Here is an 18,995-nt window from a genome sequence, read left to right as displayed (position 1 = left end):
TCTAGTTTCATTGAGAGTTGTCTGTGATCTGGGAAGTGTGGAGCCCGGTTTCCAAAGTGTTTTACAACCCTTGAAGTGAGGCTATGGGTCACAAAGGGTTTGGTCGTTTAGTCAATTTAGCAAAAAACATAAAATAGAAAGAAACTGTGCCCTTGCCTAGCAACAAGGATCCAGGGACACACAGAGACCCGGGGAAAGACAGGAGGCAGCTCAGTCTGCATGTGTTACACCAGAGTCTGGAAACAGGAGGTCTAATCTCTCTAATAAGAAATCCTGTAAGACAGCTGGAGAACCGAGTGTAGGGAACTCGTGTTTGATCTGAAGTTGAAGTAATTGTGAGTTTACATTGCGGTTCTGGGCGTCTCAGAGAGAGATACCAACTGAAGAAAAGCATCCAGTGACTGCTCAGAAGATCAGAAGTTTGAAACTGAGCTAACCCAAGCAAAAGACTGTGGTGTTGAGAAGATGGTAAATCTTCACTGGGGTTTTATCTGCGATAAACGGAATTTTTTGAGTTTGAATCATTTTCTGGAATCTGCATTGAAATCTTTCCAACCTTTTTGCCTGGTGAAATGTAGTTCATTTTTCCTGTCTAATAAATGTTTTATTCTGTGTTAATAGTTTACTGGCAGACTCTTGTGATTGTGTTCAGTAACTTTCCTCCATGGTTTCTAAAAAGAAACAAAGTTAGGATCTAACAAGCCAGGCTTCACTCTGGGATCTGCCTTGTACAGTATGAACATCAGCTGGGATTGTAACACAAACACGTTCCAAAGCAGGATTCACAGATGGGAATTTCCAGACTACTTCCCAAACACTGGATTAGGAGAGGAGGATTTGGGGACTTAATAACTGGATAAATGAGTGGGATAATAAGCATTGAATCTACTTGGAATTGTCTTCAGGTCAAGGAGAGATCTGAGATATTCCATAGGATGACTGAAACACGGAGAGAATTCTCTGAGGAAATAAGGGAAATGGGAGCTGGGGAATGTGGTGGATGGGGTGTATATGGACTATAGGGAAGTCTTAGAAACTGGTTGGATGGGGACAGGGAGAATTTTTCTAGAGTGGGGTGTGGTATTCCATGGGGTTCAGTTCTGATCTCCTCCTGTTTACTGGAGGATAAGTGATTTGAATCAGAGAGGGAAGGCTTCAGATTTACAGATATAAAGTGATTTGCTAAGATGCAAATGGGCTGTAAAATGACAGATGGAATTCAGTGAGTCAGTGTGAAAGGGTTCAGTTTGGTCAGAATCATTATCATGGTGAAGTGGGAATAGGAATAGGATTAGGGGATTGAAGGGGAGGGGACAGATTGACAGGACATTAAAGGCAGTGCTTTGGGTTGATTAAAAAAAAAGCTGACTGAAATTTAGGTTAGAACACAAGCTGAGATGAACCTTTATAAAACTTTAATAAGACTCAGTTAGAGATTGTGAACAGTATTGGGTCCACACTATTGGGAGGATATTGAGGCTTTAGAGAGGTTTCAGCACAGACTCACTCTGAGACTGACTGTTATGAGTAAATACCAATATGAAGAAAGGTATAAAAAAATGGTACCTTTTTACAGGATAAAATCATAGAAATGTTTAAAATGATGAAAGGATGGGACAGCATACATAGAAGCAGAGTGTTTCCAGTGGTTGGGGGATCTCAATAGAAGATTAAATGGAAGAGATTTGGAACAGAGAGCAGGGGAAACTGCTTCAGAGAGTTGTGAAGATGTGGAATTCACTTCCTGGGTTAATGACTTTGGCAGAAACTGTGTCAACCTTCAAGATTCAATTGGAGAGGTGATTGGGGGAAAAGGTGAAGAAGGGTTTTGGGAACAGGGGTGGGTGAATGTGATTGGAATGATTGGCTGATGTGGAGAGTAAACACCAACACAGGCTGGTGGGGCCGAATGGCCTGTTAGTGTGTGATCCAGACTCAGTGATGTCGCTAGACTTGGTTCTGATTGGTTAATGGGATTGTCTTTGAGGTTTTGGGCCTGAATTCAGTCGGACTGTTGCAGAATGTAAAAGTTGATTGTTAAATCCTGCCTCTCTGCTGAAACTGAAGATGATATTTTCCGTTTGATATGAATTGAATTTTCTTCCACTGATTTTTGTTTTGATAGTATCATCTGGAAGAACCAGCAAGATCGTTGCAACTTTCTTCCTGAGTTTGGTTTTGATCAGCTTCCTGGTTCTTGCTTTCCTGTTCTGCAGGTGAGTACAGTGGATCTCTGAGTTTGAGACTGGGAATTTTCCCAGTGAGGGGAGAGTGAGATTATCTGGGATTGGGGAAGTTACTGGAATCTCTCTCAGTCCCATTCAACAGGCCAGAGATACAGGTGCAGTGTGCAGGAACAGCTGTCCATCCCTCTACACCCCCCCTGCAGAGACACCCCCACCTCTTCATGACCCCCTCTGATCCCATCACCCCCCCTGATTCTGTGACTCCTTCAACTCCTTCCACTCCCCCTCGCAACCCACTCTACACACCCACACCCCACACCGATTCCTCCCATCCCTCCCCCAGCTCTGGTTGAGGGACTGTGTGCTTTGTGTTGTTCATAAGTATTTTCAAGTGATGTTTGATAAATATGATGTAAAAAAACTGAATCCAATGGGATACAGAACTGCCTGAGTGACAGGAAACAGAGAGTAGTGGTTAATGGATATTTTTCAGATTGCCTACCTCTCTCTCTTTCTCTCTCCTCCTCTCTCTCTCTCTCTATGCCTCTGTCTCTATCTCTGCCTCTCTCTCTCTCTCTCCTCCCCTCTCTCTCTCTCTATGCCTCTGTCTCTGCCTCTCTCTCTCTTTTTCTCTCTTCCTCTCTCTCTCTCTATGCCTCTGTGTCTGCCTCTCTCTCTCTCTCTTTCTCTCTCCTCCTCTCTCTCTCTATGCCTCTGTCTCTCTCTCTCTCTCTCTCTCTCGGGCTCTGGTCTATATCCCAGACCTATAGGTGGTGACTGACACTATCTGGATAAATTGCTGAGATTTGCTTCTAACTGATAGTTTTTTTTTGACATACAGGAGGAAGCAGCAAAGAAAGACTCAGGAGTCCAGTCCTCTGGTCATTGCCCCTCTGGTGAGCCCTCGGACATCAGGTAAGGAAACAGAGCTGCTCTCCCCTTGAGGACTCCATAAGGAGCAATCCTGAGGAAGAGAATTAACTGGGGGAGGGTCATCTCCAGTGGGTAAGGGTGGATCTTGCCCAGATAAATTGGAATCAAAGATTAGAGACAAAACTACAACTGAACAATGGGCTGCCTTTAAAGAAGAGATAGTTCAAGTACAAAGAAGGTATATTCTCACAAAAGCGGAAAGGTAGGGCAAACAAACCAGAGATCCCTGAATGCTGAAAGAGTGTGCTTATGTTCAGGTGGATAGTACCGTTGAGAACCAGCCTAAATATAGAAAGTTCAGACAGGAGGTGAAAAAGCAAATAAGAGAAGGAAAGAGAGTCTGTGAGGAAGACTGACAACTGACAGGAAAGGGAATCCAAAAGTCTTTTATAGACATAAAAATAGTAAAAAGTTAAGAGAAGGATTGGGGTAAATGAGGGACTAGAAAGGGGGATTTACAAATGGAGACAGAGGCATGTCTCTGTATGTAAAGGGCACCCAGAGAGCCATTCACACATTGTGGGTCAGGAGCTCCCAGAAGGGCTTCTCCAGAGCCCTTGTGACCACAGTTTGTACTGGAGAAGCTGGTAGATGTGAGCAACCACATCCCCAGACATAGGAGACTGCCTCTGGCATTACCTATTGCTCACCTCCAGATGAGAGACTCTCAGCGATACACCCACGATCAGGCCAATGCTCACCTTGGTCGTGCTCCATGTTCACCAGCCTCTTGAGCTTATAGAGGCCCGGCTGCCTCCTGGTGCTCAGGCCCTTACTCCTCATGTCCCTGTGCATCTCCCCATGGGAATGAGAGCCATTACCAAGGCAGGGCTGCCTGCAGCCTGCATTATTGATGCCTCAGTGGACGTGTGAACGAATTGAAGTGATACATTAAGTGAGCATGTCCTCTACAGGCAAGTGCAAAGCCCTTCACCTGTCCTCTGTCTAGACAACCCCATCCCACCCCTTCCAGGTGAAGGACATCCTGGAGGACTAGTGATGGGTGTTCCTCCTGTTCACACATGTCAGCGTGTGGAGACATTGCTCTTTGACCAGGGTGATGAAAGCCGTGTGAAAAAGCCTCACATTGACACTTTTCTGCTTCTCTCCACTACTCTCAAGATTGAATAGAGGAAAACCATGGCCTTGGCCTCATAGGAAGATTAACCATGTGATCCCTTGTCAGCCATGACCATTCACCCGGGTGGATGGAGGTTTGGAGTCGGGACTTGGCTGCCCTCCACCAGCCCTGCCCCTTGGAAGCATCCACCGTCCTCACTCCCTCCCTCCATCCCTCCCTCCCTGCCTCACTCCCTCCCTCCATCCCTCCCTGCCTCACTCCCTCCATCCATCCCTCCCTGCCTCACTCACTCCCTCACTCCCTCCCTCCCTGCCTCACTCCCTCACTCCCTCCCTCCATCCCTCCCTCCCTGCCTCACTCCCTGCCTCCATCCCTCCCCCCCTGCCTCACTCCCTGCCTCACTCCCTCCCTCCCTCCATCCCTCCCTGCCTCACTCCCTCCTTCCATCCCTCCCTGCCTCACTCCCTCCTTCACTCCCTCCCTGCCTCACTCCCTCACTCCCTGCCTCTCTCCCTCCCTTCCTGCCTCCCTCCCTGCCTCACTCCCTCCCTCCCTCACTCCCTCACTCCCTGACTCCCTCCCTCCCTGCCTCTGACTGCAGCCAATGGTAAATGTCTGAGGACTGGCAGTTCCACCTCTGGGTGAGATCTCGATGTTATGAGACCCATGGATCTGCAACAAAAGTTGCTGCAATGTGGGCTGCACCACAGCTCAGCATCTGTCACATCCAGCTGCCTCAGCATTATTAGGATGTCCCTTTAATCGGCCACTTGTGCTGACCTTGAACTCCACCCACCTGAAAAGACCCTCCTCCCACCTCGAGGATTCACACGTCCAGAGCCACTGGGTTGTCTCGAACAGCCTTGCGAAAGTGGCTGGCCTAACTTTTCAGACACACTCCACCCACCTTTACCCTCTCCCTGTCACCCACCAACTTCCACCCATCACCATAGACCCCTGAATAGCACCGTTCCTCTCCCTCCAGTCACCCTCGAACCTCCCTCCATTACCCTGGACCCTATAACAATCCACCTCCTCTAGAATGGGAGCCGACACCTGTAACCAGCCCCAAGCCCACCCTGACCCTGACCCTGACCCTGCCCGATATCTGAGCCACTTGTCCCGTCTCCCTCTATTACCCACCCCCCCACCATAAGACCTTCACCTACCAGACTCTCGCTGTGGACCTGCCATCCCACTCCACCCTCTGGTTGTGACTGTACCCTCCTACCACATGTACCCTGAGTTCACCCACCCCCTGAATCCCACCGTTGACACCACCAATGACCCCCCACCAAGGCACTGCCTCCCCTTCCCCAGACACCCACCCTCCCTTCCCCGACCCCTCTCGCCCGCTTCCCTCGTAAACCTGCCTCCCCTGCCCAGCTTGCAATCCAAGTTCCCTAAGTCTTGCAGCATTACTCTTAAAGACAGGCAGAAGCAGCACCTACATAACTGGAGATGCAGTGAAGCTCGCTAGGTGCACAACACTTGTATATAGCTGGGAAACAGACTGTTCTAATGATCCACTGGCAGGATACTTCATTTGGAGGGGAACATAATTCCACAAGTTGGCCTTTTAATAAGCATTCATGAGATAAATTAAGGTAAGTATGGTCGCTGACATAGATCAGCAGGAAACTCCAGCCACCTTTAACCCGCCATCAAAATCAGGACCACAATTCCAAACTGATTTCCCACTGGCAATTCCTGCCACTGGCCGGAGTGGAAAATTCCAGCCCCAAGTCTTTTTTTTTCAACAATACTCAAGTTCTGTAGCTACACCAAATGACACTGACCTGGACCTCGGTGCACAGGGAACAATTTCAAATTTGCGGATGATAGGAAGCATTGTAAACTGTGAGGAACACAATGTCAAACTTCAAAAGGACAGAGACAAGTGGGTGAAATGGGCAGACAGATGGCAGATAGAGTTCATGCAGAGAAATGTGGAGTGATTCACTTTGATCAGAAGAACGTGGAGAGACAATATAAAATAAAGGGTACAATTCTACAGGGGGTGCAGGAGCAGAGGGACCTGGGTGTATATGTGCAAAAACCGTTGAAGGTGGTAGGACAGGTGGAGAGAGCAGGTAATAAAGGGACAGTTTGCTGGGCTTTATTAATAGGGGCATAGAGTACAAGAGCAGGGAGGCTATGTTAAACTTGTATAAAACACTGGTTCAGCCTCAGCTGGAGTGTTGTGTCCAGCTCTGGGCACCGCACTTTAGGAAGGATGTGAATGCATTAGAGAGAGAGCAGAAAAGATTCATAAGGATGGTTCCCGGGATAAGGAAACTTCAGTTATATAGACAGACTGGAGAGGTTGGAACTATTTTCCTTGGAGAAGAGAAGGTTGAGAGGAGATTTGATAGGGGTGTTCAAAATCATGAGGGGTCTGGACAGGGTAGATAGGGAGAAACTGTTTGCAGTTTATAGAGAACCAGTAAACACAGTGCAGGTTGCAGCAGAGTGAGCTGATATGAGTTTGGTGAGTGGGGAGTTCAGGGGAGGAGGTGTTTCCTTATTTCAGTGCAGTGGAAGGAGCTGGTTGTTGAGTAACTGGCAAGTCAGCAGCTCGGGAATGTGAGAACAGCTGGGAACCAACGGGGTCCAGGACAAACATGTCTGCAGGAAGTGTAAGCAGCTAGAGGAGTTCTGGATCAGGATTACCGATCTGGAAGCTGAACTGCAGACACTGCACAGCGTAGGGGAGGGGGAGAAATACCTGGATACTTTGTTCCAGAAAACAGCCACACCTCTTAGAGTAGGGTCATCTGTTTTGGTCAGCAGTGAGGGACAGGAGGATGTGACTGTCAGTGAGGCAGGTAATGGAACTGAGCGGGGAGGAGGGGAGGAGCCTCAGGGTTTACCTTCCTCAAACAGGTTTGAGGTACTCAACCTGTGGATGAAAGTGAAGTCTGCAAGGTAGATGAGCTGGCTGGCCATGGCACTGTGGTACAGGAAGCCGGTCAAGCCAGGGGGAGCAAAAAGGATTGTAGTGGTAGTAGGGGATAATATAGTGAGGGGGATTGACACTGTTCCCTGCCGAAAAGAACAAGAGTCCAGGTGGCTGTGTTGCCTGCCCAGTGCCAGGGTTCGGGACATCTACTCAGGGCTGGAGAGGAACTTGCAGTGGGAGGGGGAGGATCCAGTCATCGTGATCTATGTAGACACCAATCTCTGGATTATTACCTGAGCCATGTGCAAATTGGCATAGGAAAAATCAGATTAGAGAGATGAATGTGTGGCTCAAGGACTGGTGTGGGAGGAGTGGGTTCCGGTTTGTGGGGCACTGGCAACGGTATTGGGGAAAGTGGGGGCTGTACCATTGGGGCGGTTTACACCTGAACTATGCTGGAGCTGGCGTCCTTGCCAGCTGCATAACTAGGGAAGCAGAAAGGGTTTTAAACTGAATAGTGGGGACAAGGGATCAAATTTGGGAAGATGCGGTAAACCAAAGAGTAGAGACAAGGCAAGAGAGAGGTCGTAATATGGGAAATGATAGACTGTGACAGGAAGGAACAGAGTACAAATCTAAGAGTAAATCAGTCGATAAGGCTAGACGCTACAAAGATAATAGGACAAAACTAAAGGCTCTGTATCTAAGTGCACTTGGCACTCTAAACAAAACAGATGAACTGATAGTGCAAATAGAAATAAGTAAGTACGATCTGATAACCATTACAGAGACGTTGTTACAGGATGACACAGACTGGGACCTGAACATTGAAGGGTGTGTGACATTTAGGAAGGACGGGAAGTTAGGAAAAGATGGAGGGGTGGCTCTGTTAATTAATGATAGTATTAACACATTAGAGATGAATGATCTAAGTTCAGGAAACCAGGATGTAGAAGCGGCTTGGGTAGAGATGAGAAATTATAAAGGCCGGAAGTCACTTGGAGTGGTGTACATGCCCCCTAGTCGTAACTACATGGTAGGACAGAGTGTGAAAGAAGAGGTAATGGGAGCTTGTTGGAAAGGTACAGCAATAATCATGGGGGATTTTAATCTACATGTAGACTAGAAAAATCAGATGGGCAAAGGTAGCCTGGATGAAGAGTTCATAGAATGTTTTCAGCATAGTTTCTAAGGACAGCACGTTCTGGAGCCATCCAGAGAGCAGGATATACTAGACGTGTATTGAGCAATGAATTAGGATCAATTGATAACCTCATAGTGAAGGCACCCCTAGGTAGTAGCGATCATAATATGATTGAATTTTACATTAATTTTGAGGAAAAGAAGAGTAGGTCTAAGACTAGTATTTTAAATTTAAATAAGGGCATTTATGAGGGTATGAAAGCAGAGCTAGCTAAAGTAAACTGGCAAATGTGGTTAAGGGATAGGTCAATAGCGGTTCAGTGGCAAACATTTAAAGGGATATTTCAGAATAGCTGCATTCCAATGAGAAAGAAAAATTCCAAGGAGAGGGCCCACCATACGCGTTAACTAAAAAAGTCAAAGACAGTATCAAACTTTAAAGAAAAGCATATAATTGTGCAAAGACAGGTAGCAGGAGAGAAGATTGGGCAGAGCATAAAGAACAGCAAAGAATGACAAAAAGATTAATAAGAAGAGAAAAAATAGAGTATGAGAGAAAGCTAGTTAGAAATATAAAGATAGATACTAAGAGTTTCTATAGATATTTAAAAAGAAAAGAGTTAACAAAGTGAGTGTTGGTCCTATAGAGAGTGCGTCTGGAGAATTAATGGAAAATAAGGAGATGACAGATGAATTGAACAGGTATTTTGCATTTGTCTTCACTATAGAGGATACAAGTAACATCCCAGAAATAGCTGTAAATCAGGAAATGGGAGGAAGGGAGGAACTCAGGAAAATTACAGTCACCAGGGAAGTGGGACTGATCAGATTGTTGGGGCTGCGGGCTGACAAGTGCCCAGGTCCAGATGGATTTCATCCTAGCCTTTCAAAGGAAGTGGCTAATGAGATAGTTAATGCGCTGGTTTTAATTTTCTAAAACTCCCTAGATTTGGGGAAGGTTCCATTAGATTGGGAAATATTAAATATAACTCCTTTATTCAAAAAGGGAGGGAGACAGAAAGCAGGAAACTACAAGCCAGTTAGCCCAACATCTGTCATAGGGAAAATGTTAGAGTCTATTATTAAAGATGCTGTAGCAGGGCACTTAGAAACATTCAAGGCAATCAGGCAGAGTCAATAGGGGAGGTGGTGGCATGGTGGTACTGTCACTGGACTGATAATCCAGAAACCCTGGGTAATTTTCTGGGGACCTGGGTTCAAATCCCACCAGAGCAGATGGTGGAATTTGAATTCAATAAAAATCTGGAATTAAAAGTCTAATGATGACCATGAAACCATTGTCGATTGTTGTAAAAAGCCATCTGGTTCACTAATGTCCTTTAGGGAAGGAAATCTGTCGTCCTTACCTGGTCTGGCCTACATGTGACTCCAGACCCACAGTAATGTGGTTGACTCTTAAAAATGCCCCCTAAACAAGGGTAATTAGGGATGGGTAATAAATGCTGACCTAGCCAGTGACAACCACATCCCACAAACAATTTTTTAAAAAATATGGTTTTGTGAAAGGGGAATCATGTTTAACCAATTTAATGGAGTTTTTTGAGGAAGTAACCTGTGCTGTGGATAAAGGGGAACTGGTGGATGTGCTGTACTTAGATTTCCAGAAGGTATTTGATAAAGTGCCACATCAAAGGCTTTTGCGGGAGTTGTTGACTTTTAATGACTCTCCAAATTTTCCTGTCCCACCCGTAATGATGTCTGCCACTGGCAGGGCCAGAAGATCCCAGCCTATGAGTACACTAACCTCGAAACCTCTCTCTGTACTCTATTCCTTACCTATTATCCCACCCTATCACAGCAACACCGAAACTGATTCAGATTACCCAACAGCCACTTTGATTAATGACAGCTCCTGCTCCTAAACAGCAGAACATCATACCTCTGAACATGGGAGCTCACTGGACACAAACAATGTACTCCCTCTCTCTCGCTCACTCTGACTCTCTGTCTCTCTTCTTTGCTCTGCCTCTCTCTCGCTCACTCTGTCTCTCCTGCTCTCGCTCGCTGTCTCTCTTTCTCTCCTTTGCTCACTCTATCTCTGTTATGACACAGCAGCTGGTAAATGCTGTTATTTAAAATCCCAGAGGTAAACTTTAAACAACTGTCATAACCTATATTTTTAAATGGTATGTTTGAGATGCAGCTCTGAAATCAGGAATCAGACCACCAGTTATCAGGAGGTTTTTATTTCAAACTAAATGAGACATGTAATATTTTACAACAAATTAAACACATACACATGGCTACAAATTATTACTGTCATAACTTTTAACAAATTCCCAAACTAATCCCCACCATGGTAACAGCAACCCATAGACTTAACCAAACACCAGGCAAAGCATTTTCACCTTATAAATTCAAAATGAGGTTCCTTTCATTTTGGTTCCTGTGCAGTCACAGGGGTAGGTTTACAGGCTTTGATCTTACATCGCCTCTGCTCTGCACACACAAAACTGCTGTCTGTTATACCCAACACAGCTCATTGAATTCTCTTTGTATCACCAGCCCCTTTGAACTCCACCTCTGCTAACAATAAAACCCCTTTCATAGTACCAATTATATTAGTAATATAAACAGCGCTTGGTGTCTCCTAGCTAGGTGCAAGATTTCACTCCCACTCTTGAATGCTCTATTCAACAAAACGAAAGTGTACCCTCAAAACTACTGTACATCAAAGCACCCAGACTAGTTGGCTTTAATGCAATGAAAACACACACAGACACACTACAGACTAAACCTCTATTTTTTTTAAAAAGTCCAATAACATTTTATACATTAATAGCTTCATGACAATCTCTCTCTCCCCCTCACTCGCCCTGTCTGTCTCTCGCTGTGGTAAAGTGAGAATGCAAGTGTACTGATCATGTGACAGCACTGATAAATCACTGTACAGTGCAAGCAACTGGGAACTGGAAGTCCAGTTCTGGAGGTTTCTGAGTGAGCACGTATGATCTGGTGCTCTGCCCTATGTCCCAATAAACCTTCACTATTTATTCTTACATCAGTCCCTCCCCATTATTGATTGAAAGCAGCAATTGATGAGAACACAGGGAGGCAGGCAGTTAGAGTGCACTTACCAATGAACTCATCTACCCAAGACATAAAACTCTCTCTCTCTGTTGCTCGCTCTGTCTATCTCTCCTTCATTTGCTCTCTCTCGTATGCTCTATTTCTCTCTTTTTCGCTCAGTGTTTTGTTTATAGGAACAGGAGTAGGCCATTCAGCCCCTCAGGCCTGCTATGCATGTTTTTTGGGGAGAGCAACAGGGTTAATGTTGACATCACTCTGTCTCACTCACTCTACTTCTCTCTCTCACACTATATCTCTCTTTGTCTCTCTCACTTGCTCTGTCTCTGTCTCTTGTTCTCTCTGGCTCTGCCCATCGCTCACACTGTCTCATTTTCACTTGCTCCATCTGTCTGTCTCTTGCCCTCTGTTGCTCCTGCCTCCCCTGCAACTGCTCCACTGACAGTGCCCCCCACCCCCCACCCCCCACCCCACCTCCCGCCACCCCCACTCCCCGCCCCTCCCCACCACCCCCCACCACCCCCCACCTCACCCCCCCAACCCCCGCCACCCCCCCGCCCCCCCGCCACCCCCCACCACCCCCCATCCCCCACAATCCCACCCCCCCGCCCCCCCGCCACCCGCCCCCCACCACCCGCCCCCCACCACCCCCCACCACCCCCCCATTCCCCACAACCCCACCCCCCACCACCCACCACCCCCACTCCCCGCCCCTCCCCACCACCCCCACCCCCCCATCCCCCACAACCCCACCCCCCACCACCCGCCACCCCACCCCCACCCCCCCAACCCCCGCCATCCCCCCGCCCCCCCCACCCCCCACCACCCCCCCATCCCCCACAACCCCACCCCCCACCACCCGCCACCCCCACACCCGCCACCCAACCCCCCACCCCCGACCCCCACCCCCCCTGCCACCCCCCCAGCACCCCCCACGCCCCCACCATCCCCCCACCCCAACCCCGCCCCCTCCGCAGCCCTGAGGCAGATGGAAGGCCCTCTGGGAGAGATCGGCACCAGAGAGGCCGCCTGGGATTGTGAGGGACCCTCAACATGGAGGCATCTCTGGAGCCTAATGAAAATGTAATACTGAAGCCTTCGCGCTCTCAGCTGTGTCGGTCTTGTCCTCTCACCCTCTCTCCTTCTCTCTGGTAACTTTCTATTCTTTTAACTCCTTATGTTTGTACAGAGAAGAACACTGAGGTCCAAGTGTCGGACTTACTGACTTTCCTCACCAAGATGCTAAAGTTGGAACATGAAGGTGAAGATGATGAGAGTGATGATGAGAAGTCTGTTGGGTTGGTCAAAGAATATCGCGTAAGTGAACTGACCTCCTTCTATTCTCTGTAAACCTCCGCTTATCCAAAACTCTCCTGTCTCAATCCGAACTCCTGCCCAGTCTCACTCACTCCTCAGAGCAGAGGCATCTTCAGCCAAACTGAAAACAACAAGCCAAGATTCAGCTCAACCACACACCCCCCCCATCCCCATCTCCCCCCCATCTCCGCCCCCCATCCCCATCTCCCCCCCATCTCCGCCCCCCATCCCCATCTCCCCCCCATCTCCCCCCCATCCCCATCTCCCCCCCATCTCCCCCCCATCCCCATCTCCCCCCCATCTCCCCCCCATCTCCCCCCATCCCCATCTCCCCCCCATCCCCATCCCCATCTCCCCCCCATCTCCCCCCCATCCCCCCCCCATCCCCCCCCCATCCCCCCCCCATCCCCCCCCCATCCCCCCAGCCTGTATTAACCCCCTCCTGAGACACTGGGCTGGGGTTTTACCCCCATGGTGGGTAGCTGGAGTCAGGAAGTTTCCTGGCTTGTCCCTCCTGCCTGGGGAGAAAGTGCCCCAATGGCAGGGTTGTTCTGGGTGGTGGGGCAGGTGCGGGCTGGAGTCAGCCCTGGAGACAGACTGGGGGCAGCCACGAGGGCTGCTGTGTGCGAGGTGGGCTGGTTAAAGGGTCCACCTCGACTCTCTGAGACTTGGGCCAGAATATTCCGGCCCTGTTGGTGTCAGGCATCACGGTGGGTGTGAGCGGACAATATGGTGAGAAGATCCACACCATCATTAAACCAGTTTGCGATTCTCTGCTCCGCCCGTCAATGGCCACATTTCCTGCCGCCAGATGTGGGGATTTTCACTGCCGCTCGTCTACATATCATCTGAAGCCCAGCTCACCGGAATCATCCCTCCCACGCTGGATCACCTGAGCACATCGGCCTGATCACACACCAACGTGGTTCACAACAGCCTTTAGAAGGCGTGTATCAGGGGAACTTGGAGGGGAGGACACACTAACTCTGTGCAGCGCTCCTGAGGGTGGTCGGCTGGACCTCGTGGTTGAGGTGCTGCAGATTCAGGTGAGGACACAGGCAAGCGGCTTTTACCCAGCTGGCTGACAGGGCGGTGACAGGGCAAGGGCTGCTCTGCAGTACTGGCAAGTTAGAGGGGGCAAGGCAGCACTGTCTGATAGTAGTGCACAAGCACGTGCAGCCGGTGGGGTGAGAGAAGTGACCATCAGGGAAACCTTGTATAAAGCGACCATTCCTCTGTAGCTGAGACAGTTCAGGCACAGCCACATTGATATGATTGGAGTTGGGCCTCCAGCTTCTCTGCCCACTCAAGCAGCACAGAGGCATCAAAGCGTCACCAAATGTTCCAGAGCTTTTCACCTCCACACCTCCCAGCACCCCCGGCACAGACTGCAAACTCATGAGCATTTTAATCCACTGCACAACAGTTGGACGACTGGACACGTTGTACAATCTCCTCGCGAAATCTGGCCATGGGGCAGTCACTGGTGGAGGTGCTCACAACCCCATTGCAATGTCACTATCCCGGTTTGGACCAGTCTCCCCCATGGTCCAAGCTAACAGGGCAGCCTTGCAGTGCGGGTTAGGGGAATGCCTGTGCCTGAGCTGAGGGCACAGCCTGCAGCCCAATGGGCAAAGTTGCTGCCAATAGGTTGGGTGGAGTAGGGCGGAGGTGGGTGGGGTTTCGGGCAGCCATGCAGCGCATTAAACTCTGACCATCCAAGTGATGACCAACACTCTCCAGGATGCATTCAGGGGCCTTCAGACTTACACAAGAGAGGTTCTTAGTACCACCCATGTTAACCCACACGCCTCTCTCTATCATCCAGCAGGAGGAGGACATCAGAAACATGGAGCCTGGTGAACTAGCCATATATGTCTCATGGTTTACAGGGAGCAGAGACGATGGAGAAGAGAGTGATGGAGGTGTCTGGCTGGGCAGAGGGAGGAGCATCACCCTCAGGAAGATGGGGCAGCTGGGGCTCCTGCACACACTGTCCAAGAGCCACAGTGAGCCCTCGCTGGTCAGCACCTCGCCACACCCAGGGTCTATAGATGTCGTCTTTCATTCTGCAGATGACCGAGAACCAGTATCACTGAAAACTGCGCATGTCTAGGGAACTGGGGGATCACATCTGCAGGACTTGGCCCCAAGGGGACATGGGGGGCATCCACTGCCAGTGGCTGTGAAAGTGACCACGGTGATCAATATTTACCCTCCACAGGTGACCTCTGAGATATCACAAGCCTCCACCCACAAATGCATCCATGAGATCACAGATGCCACATTTGCGAGGACACACAACTTGGTGCATTTTGCCCACAACAAGGACAGTCAGGAAGCCAGAGCACTGGAATTTGCCCAGATCTCAGGTTTCCCACAGGTGCAGAGTGCCAGCAACTGGACACGAGTGGCACTTAGATCTCCACGGCACAAGCAGTCAAATACCCTAACTGTGGCTACAAGAGCAGGTCAGAGGCTGGGAACCCTGCAACGAGTAACTCACCTCCTGACTCCCCAAAGCCTGTCCACCATCTACAAGGCACAAGTCAGGAGCGTGATGGAATACTCCCCACTTGCCTGGATGAGTGCAGCTCCCACAACACTCAAGAAGCTTGACACCATCCAGGACAAAGCAGCCGCTTGATTGGCACCACATCCACAAACATTCACTCCCTCCACCACCGATGCACAGTAGCAGCAGGGTCACTGGGTCAAAATCCTGGAACTCCCTCCCTAACAGCACTGTGGGTGTACCTACACCACATGGACTGCAGCGGTTCAAGAAGGCAGCTCATCACCACCTTCTCAAGGGCAATTAGGGATGGGTAATAAATGCTGGCCCAGCCAGTGAAGCCCACATCCCATGAATGAATAAACAAACCGCAAGGAGGAGGCCATTCGGCCCTTCCAGCCTGCTCCACCATTAAACATGGTCATGGCTGATCCTATATCTCAACGCTGTACTCCCACACTCTTCCCATACTCCCTGGATGCCTTTAGAGTCCAGAAATCTATCTATTTCCTTCTTAAATATATCCACAGCCTCTGTGGTAGAGAATTCCACAGGTTCACCACCCTCTGAGTGAAGAAGTTTCTCCTCATCTCAGTCCTAAATGGTCTACCCGTATCCTGAGACTGTGACTCCTTGTTCTAGACCCCAGCCAGAGGAAACATCATCCCTGCATCCAGTCTGTCCATCCCTGTCAGAATTTTATATGTTTCAATGAGATCCCCTCTCATTCTTCTAAACTCCAGTGAATACAGGGCCTAGTCGGCCCAATCTCTCCTCATACAACAATCCTGCCATCCCAGGAATCAGTCTGGTGAACCTTCGCTGCACTCCCTCTATGGCAAGTATATCCTTTCTTAGGTAAGGAGACCAAAACTGCACACACTACTCCAGGTGTGGTCTCACCAAGGCCCTGTACAGCTGCAGTAAGACATCCTTGCTCCTGTACTCAGGTCCTCTCACAATGAAGGCCAACATACCATTTACCTTCTTAACTGCTTGCTGCACCTGCATGCTTGCTTTCAGTGATTGGTGTACAAGGACACCCAGGTCCCTTTGTACATCAACATTTCCCAATCTCACCATTTAAATAACATTCTGCCATTCTGTTTTTCACACCGAAGTGAATAAGTGGAACTTATCCACGTTATACTGCATCTGCCATGTATTTGCCCACTCACTCAACCTGTCTAAATCACCTTGAAGCCTCTTAACATCCTCCTCACCGCTCACATTCCCACCTAGTTTTGTGTCATCAGCAAACTTGGGAATATTACATTTGGTTTCCTCATCCAAATCATTGATGTATATTGTGAATAGCTGGGACCCAAGCACTGATCCCTGAGGGTACCCCATCAGTCACCACCTGCCACTCTGAAAAAGACCCATTTATTCCTACTCTCTGTTTCCTGCCTGCTAACCAATTCTCAATCCATGCCAATATATTACCCCCAATCCCATGCGCTTAAATTTTGCACCATCCTTGTGGCTGGTGGTAACACACATACCCTCTGTGATAATGCTCCTGTCATGGAGATGGAAGCAGATGTCTATAGTCCCTACATTCCATGAGGATGATGACAGTGCAAACACTCCATAGATCCTCCCATGGCTTATGTGAATGTCGGACTCATGTCTGGCTGAGGGCAGATCACTGAGAACAGGGTCATATCATGGAGATACAGGGGGGAGACTTTCACTTCTCCTGATCCTATGGCATCCTTTGTGAGCTGAACCTTTCAGGACCACACTGTCTCCGGACACAGATGCTGAGGAGATCGGGGAACAGCCACACCTCAAAGATGCCGGGAGCCCACAGAGAGAATGAGAGAACTCTGTTCTGCCGGCCCAGGACATTCTGGCAGCAATGATAAGCCCCATCGAGGTACAGGCATGACTGATGTGTCCTGTGACAGGGAAAGTGCACCATCAGTGCTGGGAATGTTACACAGACACAGGGAAGAGGCCCTGGACTGAGACATCTCCCTTTATCCTGTGCAGAAAGGTTTCACATCTGAGTGACAAGAACACTGCTCATCAGAACAAGGAGCCTCAGGCAGGGAGACATTGTTGGGAGTTTATTGACAATAGTGAACAGTCTGTACAAGTGATTAACATCCGTGCCCAGGCTGTGCAACTACTATTACCTAACTTTCCTAACCCTGCCGCTGTGTCTTGGTGCTCCCGGGACATCCACAGTGGAGATGGAGGCAGCCTGCTGACTGTGACGCCCTGTCTGTGATGACTTTGGTGGGCGTCCTCTGGAGGGCCGAGACTTGGAGGGTCCCGGCCTGCTTTCGGGGTCCTGCTGTGTGGCAGTGTCACCCTCCTCGGCCTGTGGAACTGGAGCTGCTGGGGTCACAGGAAGAGGGGAGTTGGATGGGCCGGACACTCCCAGAGTCACCTGGGTGGATGGCCCCGGACTGTGCACCTGCTGATCCTCCTCCCTATGGGTGCCCGAGGGCCCCAGGCTGACTCCGTGAGGAGAAGGGGCAGCTGGAGTGAGATCGAGCTGCCCAGCACCCCTCTCACATACACACTGTTGGAGGCCAAATTTGGTGTCAGTGATGGAGTTAAGCCCGCGCAGCAGTGCAGGAGCGATGTCCTGGACCAAGGTCTCCATGGGTGACTTTAATTACCCGAATGTAGACTGGGACAGTGATAGTGTAAAGGGTGGAGAGGGGTAAAAGATTGTGTTGAGAATTTTCTACAGCAGTATGTGTCCAATCCAACAAGAAAAGACGCACTGTTGGACCTGGTTCTTGGAAATGAGGTGGGCCAAGTAAATCAAGTGTCAGTGGGGGAACATTTAGGAGACAGTGATCATTGTATTGTACGTTTTAGGATGATGATAGAAAAGGACGATAGGAAATCCAGAGTAAAAATAATTAACTGGACAAGAGCCGACTTCAATGGGGCAGGAACAGAGCTGGGTCAGATAGACTGGAACGAAAGATTGGAGGGAAAAATTATAGCTGAACAAAAGAAATGGTTTGGGCACAGTCAGGGTATATTCCATCGATAGGGAAAGGTAGGGAAACAAATCCAGAGCTCCCTGGATGAAAAAGGAGATTGAAATTAAGATAAAGAAGAAAAAGTGCGCTTATGACAGGTGTCAGGTAGAAAATACAATTAGGGACCAAGAGGAATACAGAAGGTTCAGAGGGGAGGTGAAAAAGCAAATTAGAGAAGTGAAGAGGGATTGTGAGAAAAGACTGGCAGCCAACATAAAGGGGAATCCCAAAGTCTTCTATAGGCACATAAATAGCATTAGGGTGGTAAAAGGAGGAGGAGGGCCGATTAGGGAATTTACACATGGACGAAGGGGCCATGGCTGGGGTATTAAATGAATACTTTGCATCCGCCTTTACCAAGGAGGTAGATGCTACCCAGGCCAAGGGGACAGACGAGGAAACTCTGTCACCAGAAGGATTCAAAATCGATAAGGATGAAGTGTTGAATAGACTGTTGGTATTTAAAGTTGACAGGGCACCGGGACCGGATGAGATACATCCAAGGATATTGAAGGAAGTGAGAGTAGAAATTGTAGGGGCACTGGCTATAATCTTTCAGTCTCCCCTAGACTCAGGGGAGGTGCCAGAGGACCGGAGAATTGCAAACATTACGCCCTTGTTCAAAAAAGGTTGTAAGGATAAGCCCAGCAATTACAGACCAGTTCAGTGGTGGGCAAGATTCTAGAAACAATTATTTGGGATAGAATTAGTAGTCACATGGAAAAACATGGGTTGATAAGGAAGAGCCAGCATGGATTTCTAAAGGGAAAATCCTGTTTAACTAACTTTCTGGAGTTTTTTGAAGAGGTAACAGAAAAGGTCGATGAGGGTCATGCTATTGATGTGTACATGGACTTTC

The 18,995-nt window shown here is 48.9% G+C and overlaps 1 protein-coding gene across 1 annotated transcript in view; it reads left to right on the top strand.

Moving 5' to 3' along the window:
- Positions 1-1,539: 1,539 nt before the first annotated feature.
- Positions 1,540-18,995, top strand: part of LOC144677203 (receptor-type tyrosine-protein phosphatase eta-like) — a gene marked incomplete at its 3' end in the record, with an annotated part of 33,626 nt that continues 16,170 nt past the window's right edge. The window contains exons 1-4 of the mRNA XM_078537388.1: positions 1,540-1,549; positions 2,126-2,216; positions 3,028-3,101; positions 12,483-12,610. Coding sequence (XP_078393514.1) covers positions 1,540-1,549; positions 2,126-2,216; positions 3,028-3,101; positions 12,483-12,610 — 303 coding nt within the window. The remainder of the gene's footprint in view (positions 1,550-2,125; positions 2,217-3,027; positions 3,102-12,482; positions 12,611-18,995) is intronic.

This window comes from Cetorhinus maximus, unplaced genomic scaffold (assembly GCF_964194155.1).
Source record: "Cetorhinus maximus unplaced genomic scaffold, sCetMax3.hap1.1 HAP1_SCAFFOLD_2301, whole genome shotgun sequence".
Lineage (NCBI taxonomy): Eukaryota > Metazoa > Chordata > Chondrichthyes > Lamniformes > Cetorhinidae > Cetorhinus > Cetorhinus maximus.
The sequence above is the reverse complement of the archived record's forward strand: the minus strand, read 5'-3'. Positions and strand labels throughout refer to the sequence as shown.